The sequence below is a fragment of the Gadus chalcogrammus genome, chromosome 1 (assembly GCF_026213295.1).
Source record: "Gadus chalcogrammus isolate NIFS_2021 chromosome 1, NIFS_Gcha_1.0, whole genome shotgun sequence".
Classification (NCBI taxonomy): domain Eukaryota; kingdom Metazoa; phylum Chordata; class Actinopteri; order Gadiformes; family Gadidae; genus Gadus; species Gadus chalcogrammus.
Window position 1 is genome coordinate 8,666,208 of NC_079412.1, and position 15,196 is coordinate 8,681,403.

Sequence of the window (15,196 nt, forward strand, 5' to 3'; positions counted from 1 at the left end):
AGAGCAAAGAGAAGCGTCTGGGTCTGTGACGGTGGAGCAATCCAGATTTATCCTTAGCTATCGCACATCATAGCACATGCCATGCTGGGCTTGAGCCTGTAAACGCTATAACACAAAAGATTATCAGGGCAATTCGATAGGAAAGGCTGCTGTGAGAGTGTGAGCTGCCATTGATTGTCCAAAGGGGCAGCGTTTCTCTTAGTTCCGGTTTGTATGCCTGTGCTGTGTGCGAGTTGGGATCTAAACAAAAGGCTGCCGTCATCCTAAAGGAGATATTCTTCTGCAAGAGAATCGTCTACTTGATGCAAACCAAACATGAGTTCCTATTTTGTTAATCCCCTTTTTTCCAAATACAAAGGCAGCGAATCATTGGAGCCAACTTACTACGACTGCAGGTTTCCACAAAGCGTTGCCCGGAGCCACACGCTGGTGTACGGACCCGGAGCAGCCGCACCGGGCTTCCAGCACCCATCGCATCATGTGCAAGACTTTTTCCATCACGGAACCACGGGAATCTCCAACCCAGGATACCAGCAGAACCCGTGCGCCCTCGCTTGCCATGGAGACGCAACGAAATTTTATGGATACGAAACCCTTCCGAGGCAAACGCTTTATGGTACCCAGCAAGACGCAAGCCTCGCGCAATACCCAGACTGTAAATCGTCGAGCAGCTCTAACCCCGGAGAAGGACAGGGCCACTTAAATCAAAACTCCTCTCCCAGTCTAATGTTTCCTTGGATGAGACCCCACGGTCAGAACTATATAATTTCTTCATTTTATTCGCACTTTTGTTGCACGTTTGCAGCCTGTGTTGTGTGTGTGTGTGTGTGTGTGTGTGTGTGTGTGTGTGTGTGTGCGTGTGTGTGTGTGTGCGTGTGTGTGTGTGTGTGTGTGTGTGTGTGTGTGTGTGTGTGTGTGTGTGTGTGTGTCTGTGTGTGTGTGTGTGTGTGTGTGTGTGTGTGTGTGTTTGTGTGTGCGTGTACGTGAGTGTATGTGTATGTATTCATATTTATATCTATATTTCTATAGATAGATATGTAAAGATGTGTGTTTGTGTGTGTGTGTGTGTGTGTGTGTGTGTGTGTGTGTGTGTGTGTGTGTGTGTGTGTGTGTGTGTGTGTGTGTGTGTGTGTGTGTGTGTGTGTGTGTGTGTGTGTGTGTGTGTGTGTGTTTGGGTGTATAACTTGACCTATGTTTAAGTGTATTTAAGTTAATGCATGCAGTCTACACTTGTTATTGTTGGTTCTATGTTGTTCCCTAACACGAATACATTAGAACATTACAGCAGGTATAAGCACCGATTATTGAACCGTTCAAATCACCACCAAATGGATCGCATGGTTAGCCCCAACATGACACTGGTATCCGCCACTTTCCATACCTAAATATCTTTCAGGTCATTATTAAGTGTAAAATATTTGCCCAAAAAATGAACGTGTTATGTTGAATAGGGTGCACATGCCTCTTGGTTTGAGATTTTTCATTTACGTACAGGGTTAGGAGACTGTAGGGATTCGTGGGCCTTAAGATGTGACTAAGACCTATTGCTATAATAAGAAAGGCATTGCAAGTATAATCAATAACTTTCATTGTCTATTGTCTGTCTGCTTTGGGCACATAGATAATATTACACACAGCGTATTAGTGTAGAGCTACATAGGCCATATCAGATTTATTTCCCTTTCCTCATCAATGTAGGCCTTCCCCTATTGTTATTTTTTTTTAGTTTTTTTTTTTGCGAATATGTGTCTGTGTTTGAATATATGTGCGTTAGATCACAACTATATTCAAACGTGGAAAAAACGAATTAACGTAGGCCTAAATCGTAGGCTATTTGTTATCGAAGTTGAAGCACAAAAACCATTATGAGTTAAATGATATTTGTCAAATAGATGTGTGATTTGGGTGTCATAACCAAAAAGAAAACAGCTTATGGCTGTCAATGCTGTTGACAGCGTATGCCCCTTTTTTACCACCTCTTCATATGCAAATGGTTACAAATAAGTAACAATTTGAGATAGTCCCAGATTGGACTGATATATACCTTTGGCGTAGGCCTATGTGCATGTATATTACAGTGATGCGTTTATTTGCATTAATAGACTTTAAAAAAGAATATTACAATTTAAATTATCCCTGCAACTTTCTGAGAGATATTTGGTATAGGATCTAGCTTAATAATTCCAATTGGTAAATAATGCATCGTCCACGCGATGTGACGAGTTAAAGTGAACGTATAGATGCAGTGTTTGTCATTACAACTAATCTGTAGTTTATTTCCTTTAAGCCCCAGGTAGACGAAACGGAAGGCAGACCTACAGCCGCTACCAAACTCTGGAACTGGAAAAAGAGTTTCTCTTCAACCCTTACCTAACACGCAAGCGTCGCATCGAAGTGTCCCACGCCCTGAGCCTCACTGAGCGCCAGGTGAAGATCTGGTTTCAGAACCGAAGAATGAAGTGGAAAAAGGAGAATAACAAAGACAAATTTCCGGGTCAAAGAGGAGACGCCGAAGCCGAGGCAGAAGAAGAGGCCAACGAGGACGGTGAAGGGGACGAGGCTGAAGAAAAAGAAGCGGAAGAGAAAGAGGAGACCAAGGAGTGATTTTATGGTGTTTTATTGTTATATGGCCGAAATAGAGAAAAAGAAGTCCCATAAACCGACAATGAGCTAGAAGTAGTGTGAGAGCTCTAACTTTATGACCACCATTTGATTTAGTAAAGTGGGAACCACTGTTATAACGTGCATAGAGAGCAAATTTCGTTCCTCTTAACAGATATCCTGACATACCTTGCCGACTTCCATTCGCACACTTGTGGCTGCATTCGATAGAAGTAAGGTCCTCGCCTCAAAGGTTAATTGGCACGCACGTTTAAAATGGGAAATGGCTTGGCAACTTCATCATATTTACATTTAATATCCTCATTAAAAGCATAGCCACAACATGATGAAGATATGACCAATGTTCATCCGTGTTTGTATATAAATATATAGCCCATTCACAAAAGAAGGACGTCATAGGCCTATATAGTCAGTAAACAGTTGCCTTGCAGCGTTTAAAGCAAATTGTGGGCTTTACTTTGTGATAAATCTTCAACGTCATTCGAGCATTGGCAGTTTATCCATTGACCACTAGGTCTTTGTATAATCTACAAACATTTCTTAGTACTATTATTAATATTATTTGTATTATTATTGAGTCTCATTCTTAAGTGAGTGGCCTAGACAAAGATAGCCATTAGTTCCTCAGATGTCTTTTCTAGGATAACCAGGGAAATGCAATCGTTTGAAAACCTTTGATGCTACCTAAACCTGGGGAAATTGCAATAGAGATTTCTGAATATAGAGATTTCATATGGTTTAATTTTAAAGTGTTATATATGACCTTGTATTACTAAGTTATATATGTATGTAGTACTTACCCGATACACCTGTTGATGACAATTTCTATGTCTTTGGAAGACAATTAGCTCAAAGCCAAGCAAAGCGTTTGGAGAACCGGTACCGCGGCACTACCTAATAACAGAGCTTTGCTTTTTCAGAAGTTTATGCATTGCTCTGTTTTGATCAAACCCTTTCCCCCCCAACAACTAAGACTGCCTAAACGCACACAAATGTGTACCTATAATGATACTGCTACAAATACAACAATTTTAAAATAAGGACATTTATTTTAATGTGCTGGTGATATAGCGTAGTTGTTTTGCACTGAATATAATCCACATGTACGTCTTGTTATATATTGTTGTTAAAAGTATGCTCGTTTTTGGTGTTTCCTGTGAAAAACAGAATAGTGTGTCCTCGCCATTGCTGTTGATGTAAAAGTCACAAATAAACAATATGGTTCACACTCTCGTTTCATTGTAATTTATTTTTCATGCCATGGGTACTGGGAGAAATGATATCCATACCTAGAAAAAAGGGAATAATGAGCAAACTTGGAGACAACAATGTCCTTAATGAGGCTGTTGTGAAATACCCTCATGAGCTGTAAACTCTGAGGATAATTAAACCAGGTGCCCGGGCAGCAAGGGTGCGGGTGCCAAATTATGTGATTATGGCCTTCATATCTTACATCGGAAATATAGAAATGATCATGGAAAATTAATTAACAGCTCCACATTACAATAATGGGTTTGTAGGCTGGATCTAGCTCGGCGCGCAGTTTCCATATCTAAACTTCACTCGTTCCTCCAATCATCTGGATATAAAAAAAAATCCAGTTTTGTTTATTAATTGCATCATCTTCCTTACCTTGTAAGGACTTTATATGATTCCATTCACAGCATGATGATATTATCAAAAAAATAAGACACTTGATTTATCCGCTTAATAAGAAGCTTTCTTACAGGTCTATCTTGGGAAAACGAAGGCTTTATTAATTAATCTTAAAGCGAAGTGGGTCCTTTTGAGATTGTTTGTAATAAAGTCATGTTGTTTTATAATAACAATTAACCGACATGATTTAAAAACGAATGGTAGCCTACTAGAGACCCGTTGCGAAAGAAGTGGTCTCCGCCTGTTTTTGTAGAAATTCAAGTTACAAAGAGTTGGGTTGCGTCAACGAACTAGAATCAACACATAAGAGCAGGCGCAGGTATCTCAGTGCACATTACGTGTGTCTAGTCTGATCAATAACACTGGTGGTGTTTTGAAGACTCATGAAATAAACAATGAAAAGCTGGTTAATTTGACACGCGAGGTCCATAATCACCTAATAACTGCCAGACTAATCATCTAAAAAAAGATCTGTAAGAATGATACCCACCCAAAAAAGAAGGCACAGTGCAACAGCCAAGCTTAGCAGACCTACATCAATAATATGTTGGCCCAAACCGCTCATTTGACTGCTGTGACGGAGATCGTCACGAATGATGTCAAGCAATATTGCAATTACAGGACACTTTTTATGCAGACCCGCTTAAATCCAAAGCGACACTGTCTCTGTTGCGCTGTCGTCGAGTTTGCAGTTTTTATTTTTATTAAAACGAGATAGTCCAAAGTGCCAAAGCCAAAGCTTCCCGCATTGCCTTTCATAGTCTGCACTCTGCATACTTTACTGTCATTTTGGGCCACGTAGATGTTTAATTCCAATACTTTGATTGAAAGCGAAGCATCGAGGAGATTCTTGTTATCTGCTTGAGTTCTTTCATGTGTCCTCGACTTCATCTCTGTATTTTCCCGTGGACGTATCATTTCTGAATATGGCCACATTTGAAGTAACAAAACCCCTGATTTCAAATACATAACACCAATATGCTGATATTATTGCGCAATAATAGCCTATAATAAACGTTGGTGAGCAGTCACCTCAGAAGGTATAAAGCCTACCTCAGACCAATTGATTTAACACGAAATGAATAATGTCTTCTAGGATCAGATCGTTTGATTCCAAGCTATAGGGCTAAATCAGGCATTACGGTCAACACCTGTTATTCACACAATCTGTATCGTTTGAGGTTTCCCAATGCAAAATAATAATGGACGCTGATAATGAAAATATGTTTGCAGTTGACAACTGCTCCAAGCAGCACTTTTGACAGACCATTGTATATGTGCGGGCCTCTACCGAGGGCTGCCATCCACAATAAAGTTTAGTATACCTGCTGTAAACTTTATTGGCTGTGTAAACGCATTGCTGGAATTAGGCCTATGAGCCGAGATGGAATGGCGACACAATCATGGCTCATCTGTGTCTCTGCAGAACAGGGGATTTGGGGATTTGTATCTAAAAACACGCATTGCTTTGGTTAATGTTTAGCGGGAATTAAAACGTGTCTATTTAATCAATGGGCCCAGAAAAAGCAAGTCCCACTATTATCACTTATTATAAAGGTGAACAATGTATGTATTTAAAGCCTGGAATGAAACGCACAGTGTGGTCGTTCATGGAGCGTTGAAAAACATTGCCCCTCTTGTAAGACTATTTTTTTATTTTGGGAGTGGTAGGCTATTTGAGAGAGATGCTGATGCTTTTCTCAACAAATATGGCTATTTTGCGAAGACTAGAACTAGCTTCTAAATATATATATTAAATACGTGGTATTAACAGACGCAGGGTCCATCAGTTTGACTCGCCGGGAAATGAATGCGAGACACGTTTAGGCCTTAATGGAAAACTTTTCAATTAGGGATGTGAAGGTTTTACAAGGCTGGCTCTCGCTCTTGCCTACCTGTCTGCCTTGGTCTCTATCTCTCTATTTTCCCTCCATATGTAGGCCTATTTAAATTGTATTTTTTTCCTGGGATAGTGTGTGTTTTATCATCATGTATCTGCAATATTGTACAGTTAAAATACTCGTTATTAATCAAGCATAAATAACAGACTATTCTCAGTCATATTCAGGTGCAAAATCGAACTGCAAAGCCATTTCGTCTTTCTCTATTTAAGCTCGGTGTGCTCTAAAATAACGGGGAAGAGATGGGCGCAAGCATTCCTGGTTGTTAAAGGGAGAAATTTACAGCTGAGTAATAAAAGTTTACGACTGAATCCATTCTGGGATTGGTTGCAGCGATCCACGTGGCATACGCTCTCTGAACATGAACTTTATGCTGTTGTCTCTTCTCTGCTACTTCCGTTGTATCACTAGCGGACTGCGCTTGGATGTAAAAAATGTAGCTTTCTTTCCTGTTCTGACTAAAAAACAAATGTAATTCGTCCTATGATGTTTGGTGAGATACGTTCTGCCTTCCGACCACCTCTGACAGAGGCGCTTGGCGACAGTCGCCGCCTCTCAGCCTCTATGTCTGAGGCGTTGATCCCCCAGAGGCGAAAGGAGCTCCATGGAAGAAGAGACAGAGCACGTAGCCGCTGAGAAAGATCCCTCCGATAAGGGTGCCTCCTCCTTCAATGTCGCACCGTGGTTTGGAGATAGCATAGCGTCCGATATGTGTGCGTATCCTCTCGCCACAATGACCCTTTCATCCGATCGCCCCGACGTCGCTCCAAACGGCGGGCCACCGGCCGGGTAAGAAAATGACGCTCTTCTTGTGACTGTTGTTGTAACTGTGACGCCCGATTTCTGGGTTTAAACAAGCTTTTATGATGGATAGATATTGGAAAGATATTGGAAATACATGTTTGAGTGGCTTCCCTGTTAGGATACGGCGGTGACCTGACCCGTAACCTGAGATGATATCCGCTGATGTCTCTCATTAATTGTGTTAACCCAAAACGTATTCAAATGATGAGCGGAAGATACACAAGGTTCTTTGCGGTATCAGCGGTGACATAATGTTGCTTAACTGTTGATGACATGCAATGTTTGGTAATTTACATGCGGTTTCTCCAGTGTCGTGTTACAAGAGTGTCGCGGAGAAAGGAAGCAGGAAATTGCATTATTATATATTATTATTCAATTGGAAGACACGCTCCCATTACCTTTCATGTTTATATTTTTTAATACACGCGGAAATGCATGCACACACCCACCACACACACACACACACACACACACACACACACACACACACACACACACACACACACACACACACACACACACACACACACACACACACACACACACACACACACACACACACACACACACACACACACACACACACACACACACACACACACACACACTCACACAAGTTGCAGTGCCTCCTAGCGAAAGGAAATGGTAAAAGTGGAAGTGGGCGGGGTGTTACACGGGGTGGAAACTTGTCAATGGCAGTTCTGTCTAATGACGGCGCGCTGCGGATGTAGACTAGCCGGGCTAATCCATTGGTTAGTTCAAAGCGTCTACTGAGTGCACATCAATCGAGGTTAATAGATACTACACTTTTCTTCAACTTTTAAATTCATTGTCATGATCATTTGTGTAATTCATCTTCAAATGGAAATATTCCATCACAAATCACTTGGATTATTATTATTTATTCCACAAATGATGAACCCTTACGTGATTCTAAGGTCAGCTAACGTTGCATTAGCAACAAATAAACAAACACAGGATCATCAAGGCATCTCGATGTTGGCCTTCCTATCATAAAGTATGTCTATAGTCCTACGTGCATAACATTTGTATCCAGAACACGCATGTTATAGTTTATGATTATAAATAATTTATTTTTAGACATTTTTTTATAAACAATAGGCCTACCCTGTGAAGGGGAAATGTATTTGTTTTTTTATTTTATAATGTATTGTGTTTTACAAACATTGTTTGACACATAATACAGCCTCATGAGTAAAAAAAAGGAAAGCGACAGAATGCTGTGATACACTTTATTTCACCAGATACACAATACAACACAAAGCCATGTTTCAATTTCAGTGTGTGTGTGTGTGTGTGTGTGTGTGTGTGTGTGTGTGTGTGTGTGTGTGTGTGTGTGTGTGTGTGTGTGTGTGTGTGTGTGTGTGTGTGTGTGTGTGTGTGTGTGTGTGTGTGTGTGTGTGTGTGTGTGTGTGTGTGTGTGTGTGTGTGTAAATGTGTTTGCGTGTGCGTGTGTGTATGTGTCTACGTGTGGGCTTGTGTGTGTGTTTGCGTGTGTATGTTTGTGTGTGTTTATGTGAGCGACAGAGAGAGAGAGAGAGAGAGAGAGAGAGAGAGAGAGTGCGTGTGGGTGAGAGAGAGTGAGAGATACAATTAAATGTGTGTGTGTGTGTGTGTGTGTGTGTGTGTGTGTGTGTGTGTGTGTGTGTGTGTGTGTGTGTGTGTGTGTGTGTGTGTGTGTGTGTGTGTGTGTGTGTGTGTGCGTGTGTGTGTGTGTGTGTGTGTGTGTGTGTGTGTGTGTGTGTGTGTGTGTGTGTGTGTGTGTGTGTGTGTGTGTGTGTGCGTGTGTGTGTGTACGTGTACGTGTGTGTCTGTGTGTGTGGTTTAGATAGGCATAAAGAACGATCATGAATTGTCAGTGCATTGTGCAGTACATTTCTGCAAAGAATGTTTATCTTTTGGTATTATATTGTTGTGATTTTAGATGTTAAATTGTTGGACATTGTTTCCTGTTGGGGGGATTTCAGTCGTCCTACAAAATGTTCAGGAAGTCATAAAAGAGTTTACAGCCTAGAGTTAACCCCGTTGTTTGCTTTTCCTTACAACGCGTTGCTGTTGCAGAGGCTCGTTTCCGTTAATTGCTCCTTAGTTGTGTGCCTGCAGAAAGCAAAGAGAGAAAGACAGAGAATGTCCTCAAACAAAGAAAATATACCCACACCTTTGAGGCCATTTCGATGCTATTTAAAATGTTAAGTAAAAAGTTAAGCAGGAATTCTGACTCTCCAATATTGGATTGTCTCGGCACCGCATAAAACATGCTTACACTGAACATTTCTAAAGACTAAGGTCTATATTTAAAGAAGTGGTCATTTTACCCGGCATAGCCTAATTTGACCTACTAATGGTCATAATTTATGAGGTGTAGATTGACGGGCGCCCATTGGGAAACCGTTCCCCGAGTGCTTAACGAACCCAAAGTCCTACACTTCCGGGGCAGTCTGCAGGCTGATACTGTTGTTAATGCTAAAGTTAGATGAATCTGGTCAAAATAATGTCAACCGGTTAACATATTCACCGATCAGCTTAAATGTCCTGCTCCCTTTAAGGCCTGTTATGTTTCATTGAGGCAGGCATATTACTTCTTCGATAGTATAGCTGTTTGTCAGAAATTGCAATAATATAGGCCTAGGCCTACGTCCATATCTGGACGCCTGTCATACAAGGGGAAGATCCCTTAGAGTTTTGGTTACACCTTCCATCAAGATGCACCTGCGAAATGCAGACTTATAAAAAAAAACGAACAAAGCTGCTGTATAATAATTTGTATAATTCATTGTATGTAGTGTTGTTGTTGGAATTCAAGTTCCTTACATTTTCCCTAAGGCTCACGGTGAGGTCGATGCTTTTGTTATCCTGAAATGTGCCAAAATATGGATTAAGCAGACGTTTTTCCGTGTGTTATATTCAAGAAATATTCAAGAATCCGCATAACTACGCTTGCAATAGGAATGCAAACCTGAACCAAACGGGCTCTCTTTACTTCCTTAGTCGCATTCTCCCACGGGCGCCAATAAAACACTAAAATACCTTTAAAGGACCCTCAGTTCTCTGGACTGATCCAACCAGCCTCCGCTGCTCAGCCGCTATTCCTTTCCCAGACACAATCTCCCAACTTCTGATAGAAGTTTTAGATAAGAACCGGCCACCAATAAATATATAATACCATAATGATGTGTATATATATGCTTATTAAAGGTGGCATAATGTATAATTGCTGGGTCGCATTTAATTAGTACTGAAATTAAGAAGCTGCGAAACTATCTTTCACGGGCTTGTGTGTCATTTCAAGAATAATGCGCAAGAAATAATCAGCGCCGATCTTAGGGGACAATTTGCAACCAATAATTTGTTATCTATTAAAAACACAAATGGACTGCGGATATGTGTAGATTTTTAATAATAATTTTATTTTATTTAGATGAAAATATGCTACAGCTATAACATAGGCCTATAAAATAAAACAAAACGAAAAAGAAGGTGGATGATTTTCAGAAGATTGACCTATTTCATAAAAATCAAATTCTTATTATAGCCTATGCTCTGCTGCCCTGAATCTGTGCCGTGCGGATGTCCCATATGGTCACAAATAAGGCAAAGGGAAACTTTTATTGCACCAGTTCCTTCCTCCTCTTTGTTCTTCTCGCTTTTATGTTCCATTCAACGTCCAAAGCAATAGACCAAACAGTGCTGCACGATTAGACTGCAACTATCTATCCTATTCAAGAAATCAATATCGTGAAACACATCGACCAACGGAATGCTCATGCCACATTATACATCAAACTATTGTGGGATTAATTTATTAATAATGACCTCGAGGATACATTATGTTAATCAAACACTGGGTTTATTTTCAATTAATTGAGGGATTTTATTTTAACACAAAAATAATGCATGGCAAGCTTGAATGAAAAAAAAAATAGCTGCATCAATTCTGTTGGACGTGTTTTATGAGGAGGGCACATGATGGAAAAAAAAAAAGCAACCGGCCCTTAAAATAACAAGCTTTGTGATGATGAAATTCATGAACGGGAAGGCGGTTTGTCTAGATGACAATATGTTTACAATAGGTGCTTTTTTTTTTCCGGATTATAGTCCAGACACAAATGCCGCACTCCTATTGTGCATTTCTAACGCAAACGGTTCCCTCGACTTGTTCAAACCCATAAGCCACAACTCCACATCTCAGATAATTATTAGTTCCATTTCCTCCCGCCATGTCAAGGAATGTCGAAGCTTTATTTGGAAAGATGGAGAACTTCAGTCTTCGCTTTGCATTTGAGAGAACGACCTCTCCTATGGTAAAAAAAATATTGGGTGTGAACCTGTACATTATGTGGACCTTTAGTTGGATGGAATGAGTTTGTACATGCGGCCTAGTGAAGAAGGCGGCTGTACTGAGTGGCTTGTGACGAAATGGTCTGACGCAGGCAGGACAATCGCATAACTGAACCGATGATCGACAAAAGGGCCGCCGAAATACCTTGTTGATATCAGCTCCTTTCTCTTTTAGCCTTTACATGCAGACTGCAGATCCGCGGTAATACCGTAAATGTAGCCCTATACCTCCAAATGTTGTACAAAAGCTGTTCATTCTCCTCTTCCAGCTTGCTGCTCGTTGTTGCAGAGCTTTTGCTGTAGGTGTTTGGAAACTGGGGAATGTCACTTGTTTTATTGCCCTCAGAGAAGAGAGACCATAAACGCATTCTTACCACCTCAACCCTCCCCCAGTGCACTCAATAGAAGCCACAATAGTTGAAATGACACATTCTATTTATACACATTATAATGCCACAACAAAAAAGTTATTTTCTATTCAGGACGTTTGATATGAATTGGCTAAATGTATAATATGCAGACCGAGCATTTCAACAAGATCACACATAACGCGGTGTGCAGTACGGTTTAGATGGCTTACATACATGAAACACTACAGAAATAAACACACTCTATCTCTCTCATTCTCTCTCACACACACACACACACACACACACACACACACACACACACACACACACACACACACACACACGCACACACACACACACACACACACACACACACACACACACACACACACACACACACACACACACACACGCACGCACACACGCACACACGCACGCACACGCGCACGCACACGCACACTCACACTCACCCTCACACACACATGCACTGAGTCACACAGGTAGCCTACCGTGTCGTTAGATATCCTGTGTAATTTATTTTTCAATTTTTTATAAAATGTATAATAAATCTGACAGATGTAAAAATAATTTTCTTTATGTTTTGTGATATAGCACAGCCTTTATAATATACAGAGCCTAAATCGAGGTTTTGGTATTTAATTGACTTAATTATCCGTGCGCCGGCAGGCTAATGAACTTCAAAATGTGTATTTCCACTAAGAAATGCTGTAGCAACGACCAGTGTGAGTGCTCTGTGTCGTGTTTGTCGGAGTTTTAACAGTAATGTAGCTCTGAGCTAAAAGCTACAGTTTCTCCTCCACTCCTGCCTTTCAATTGGCGGAGAACGGTCAGCTGACATTGTCATATTGTCTCTCCCGGAGCCAAGGCTCAGCTATAACACTCGGGTTTGAGCGGCTTACCGGAGATTGGAAATTAATAATATTGAATCCTCAAAGTGGGTTAGTTGCATTGAGAGTATCAGAGGGTGGGAGAGGGTTTCATTGTGAAAGGTGTCGTTTTGGTGAAATTAGAAGGAGAGCGGATTTACAGTGAAGGGATTTCAGAGGAGAACGATAAAGAAGTGGGGAGAGTTGGAGAGGGTTAAAGACAAGGTATGAATTCTTATTTTGCAAATCCGTCGATCTCCTGCCATTTATCCGGTGGTCAAGACGTCCTACCAAACGTACCCCTAAATTCCACCACCTATGACACTGTCAGACACTTTTCGTCGTACGGGGCTGCTGTGAGCCAAAATCGGATATATGCACCTTTCTACTCTCCTCAAGACAACGTCGTGTTTGGCTCTGGCCGGGCGCAATACGAATATGGATCAAATGTGTTTCTTCAAGACAAAGATGGGCTACCCAGCTGCAGACAAACAAACATGGGACTTAGTTCACAGAGCCACATCTCACAGGAGTACACTTTGGATCAGGCGAGGGGAGCCCAGGAGCAGAAGAGCAACGTGCCGATCTACCCGTGGATGCAGCGAATGAACTCACACAGCGGTGAGTTTTACTACGACAAATAAATTAAGGAAATGGGCCAGTTTTACGATATGTCTTACCAAAGGAGTAAGTTACTTTTTATGGCCCCATAAACCATTACTGTATCCACTCGACTTGTAGATGGGCCTTTTCACATGCAAACAAACAGCTTTCGTTTTTGAATGATTTACAGGTATGGTATTTGAACACGGTGTATTAGAAAGTTATTATTATCCATGCTTCCCTTGTTTAATTTTAACAAAATAAATCTGTGCAATAAGGTGCAATTAAATGCAGTTTAGTTGTTTTTATCATTCTGTGTTTTGGTTATTGTCGCCTTGATAATGTTTTTCCAACAAAAGCCTGATAACAAGTCAATCGTTTTACTATAGAACTTCACAGGGTCATATCCGTGCGTCTAATTGTGTCATGCTCTTTATAATACAAGGTTTAACCACATGCTGTCATATCATTTGATCCCATATAGGTGTAGGCTACGGGTCCGACAGACGCAGAGGACGTCAGATCTACTCTCGCTACCAAACACTGGAGCTGGAAAAGGAGTTCCACTTCAACCGCTACTTGACGAGGCGCAGACGCATAGAAATCGCCAATGCCCTTTGTTTAACAGAACGCCAGATCAAAATCTGGTTTCAGAACCGCCGCATGAAATGGAAGAAGGAGAGCAACCTGACGTCCACAGTGACTGGATCTGAACAGACAGCAGCCACTCAAGAGGAGGAACGCAGTGATGCGGAGGAGAGGAAGGAAGAGGAGAAGAAAAAGGAATGAACACGAGCTAAAATGAAAGGGAGATAACGATGGATACCCAACAACACTACCTAAAAGATGTATGGACCAGAGACTTAACTGCATGAAAACAGCTGTACTGCGCTCTCGTATTATCTCATATCTACATTGCGAGCGCTGAATCAAATAGAGAAGTCCACATTCCTGCGGGCGTCAACACATGGCACACGGAATATCTTAATAGTGGAGCGTGTAATTACATTTCATTCCAATTTGTGTTTGTGTGATAAAATAAACATATTGATTTCAAATTGTTCCACATATTGAAGAAAAAAGTATCCTATTTGTCCCGAACACAATCCATCACTGTAAACCTTATCACTCCCCCTCAAACCAGCAGTGTTGGCCTAAGTCAGACTTAAGTGGACATTTTCCATTAACATTCCATATGAAGGATCAGACGCTCACGTATTTTACAACTCTAATGTAATAGCCTATTCTAGTTGCACGGGATAAAACACGCAGGAAACGGAGATGCCTGTATATTCAAAGTAGTATTATATTATGTAAATCCTGTGAGGACTTATGTGCATTTAACCGCTTTGATAGCCGCTTTATAACTCTGAGCTTAGTCATTTTTCCATTAGACTCGATAAGCTTTTCTCGTGAGATAGATTTGTACATTAGTAATCCGTCACTTGTTTTGGGTTACAAATCCATGTTTGTCGAAATTGTGTATTATAAGAAATTATCAATAAAATATTTGTAAAAACATTTATCCTTTTTCTACTTACCATTTAGTTTGGGATTGGTTGAGGGTGATACGGTTGGGGTCCACCTCAAATGATTGGTATTGACGCTGGGTATTCACAATACGCGTGATAGGCCTAGAGTTTACGGTAAATGTCTGGAGATGAGGACGATTCCGAATAAAGCCTCAACGTTGTTGGTGTCTTTCTTTGAGAGGCTGATTATAACGATATAGGCTATATAACTATATTTGTATTATAAAACAAGTACCAGTAGGCTACGACGACAATAGGCATACGCACGTGTTTATTATAACAATAACCATCAGAACATTCTCAAGTGTCTCTAAGTTGGTGGTAATCAATTATTGTTATTATTATAATTTGTATCATGATAACGATTATTATGATGACCATGATTATGATGATTATTATTATTATTATTATTATTATTATTATTATTATTATTATTATTATTATTATTATTATTGGTTTATTTGGTGAACAGTAGTTATACC

General features: G+C 40.6%; 3 protein-coding genes across 4 annotated transcripts in view; all 3 read left to right on the top strand.

The window, feature by feature from the left end:
* Nucleotides 1-23: 23 nt before the first annotated feature.
* hoxc8a (homeobox C8a) lies at nucleotides 24-4,794 on the top strand. Of its 2 annotated transcripts, none has more exons than XM_056587290.1 (2): nucleotides 24-751; nucleotides 2,288-4,794. In XM_056587290.1, exons 1-2 carry the CDS (start codon nucleotides 316-318, stop codon nucleotides 2,602-2,604), a joined length of 753 nt encoding a protein of 250 aa, XP_056443265.1. In that variant the 5' UTR covers nucleotides 24-315; the 3' UTR covers nucleotides 2,605-4,794. The 2 variants fall into 2 exon arrangements, with proteins under 2 accessions (XP_056443265.1, XP_056443272.1); XM_056587297.1 differs by having other exon boundaries at nucleotides 2,294-4,794.
* A 1,488-nt stretch (nucleotides 4,795-6,282) lies between these two features.
* LOC130380064 (homeobox protein HOX3-like) overlaps nucleotides 6,283-15,196 on the top strand; it is a 33,925-nt gene continuing 25,011 nt past the window's right edge. The window contains exon 1 of the mRNA XM_056587258.1: nucleotides 6,283-6,968. The gene's annotated coding sequence lies outside the window, so the exon portion shown is untranslated. The remainder of the gene's footprint in view (nucleotides 6,969-15,196) is intronic.
* Nucleotides 12,359-14,995, top strand: hoxc6a (homeobox C6a). The gene is made up of 2 exons (XM_056587307.1): nucleotides 12,359-13,200; nucleotides 13,667-14,995. Exons 1-2 carry the CDS (start codon nucleotides 12,807-12,809, stop codon nucleotides 13,969-13,971), a joined length of 699 nt encoding a protein of 232 aa, XP_056443282.1. The 5' UTR covers nucleotides 12,359-12,806; the 3' UTR covers nucleotides 13,972-14,995.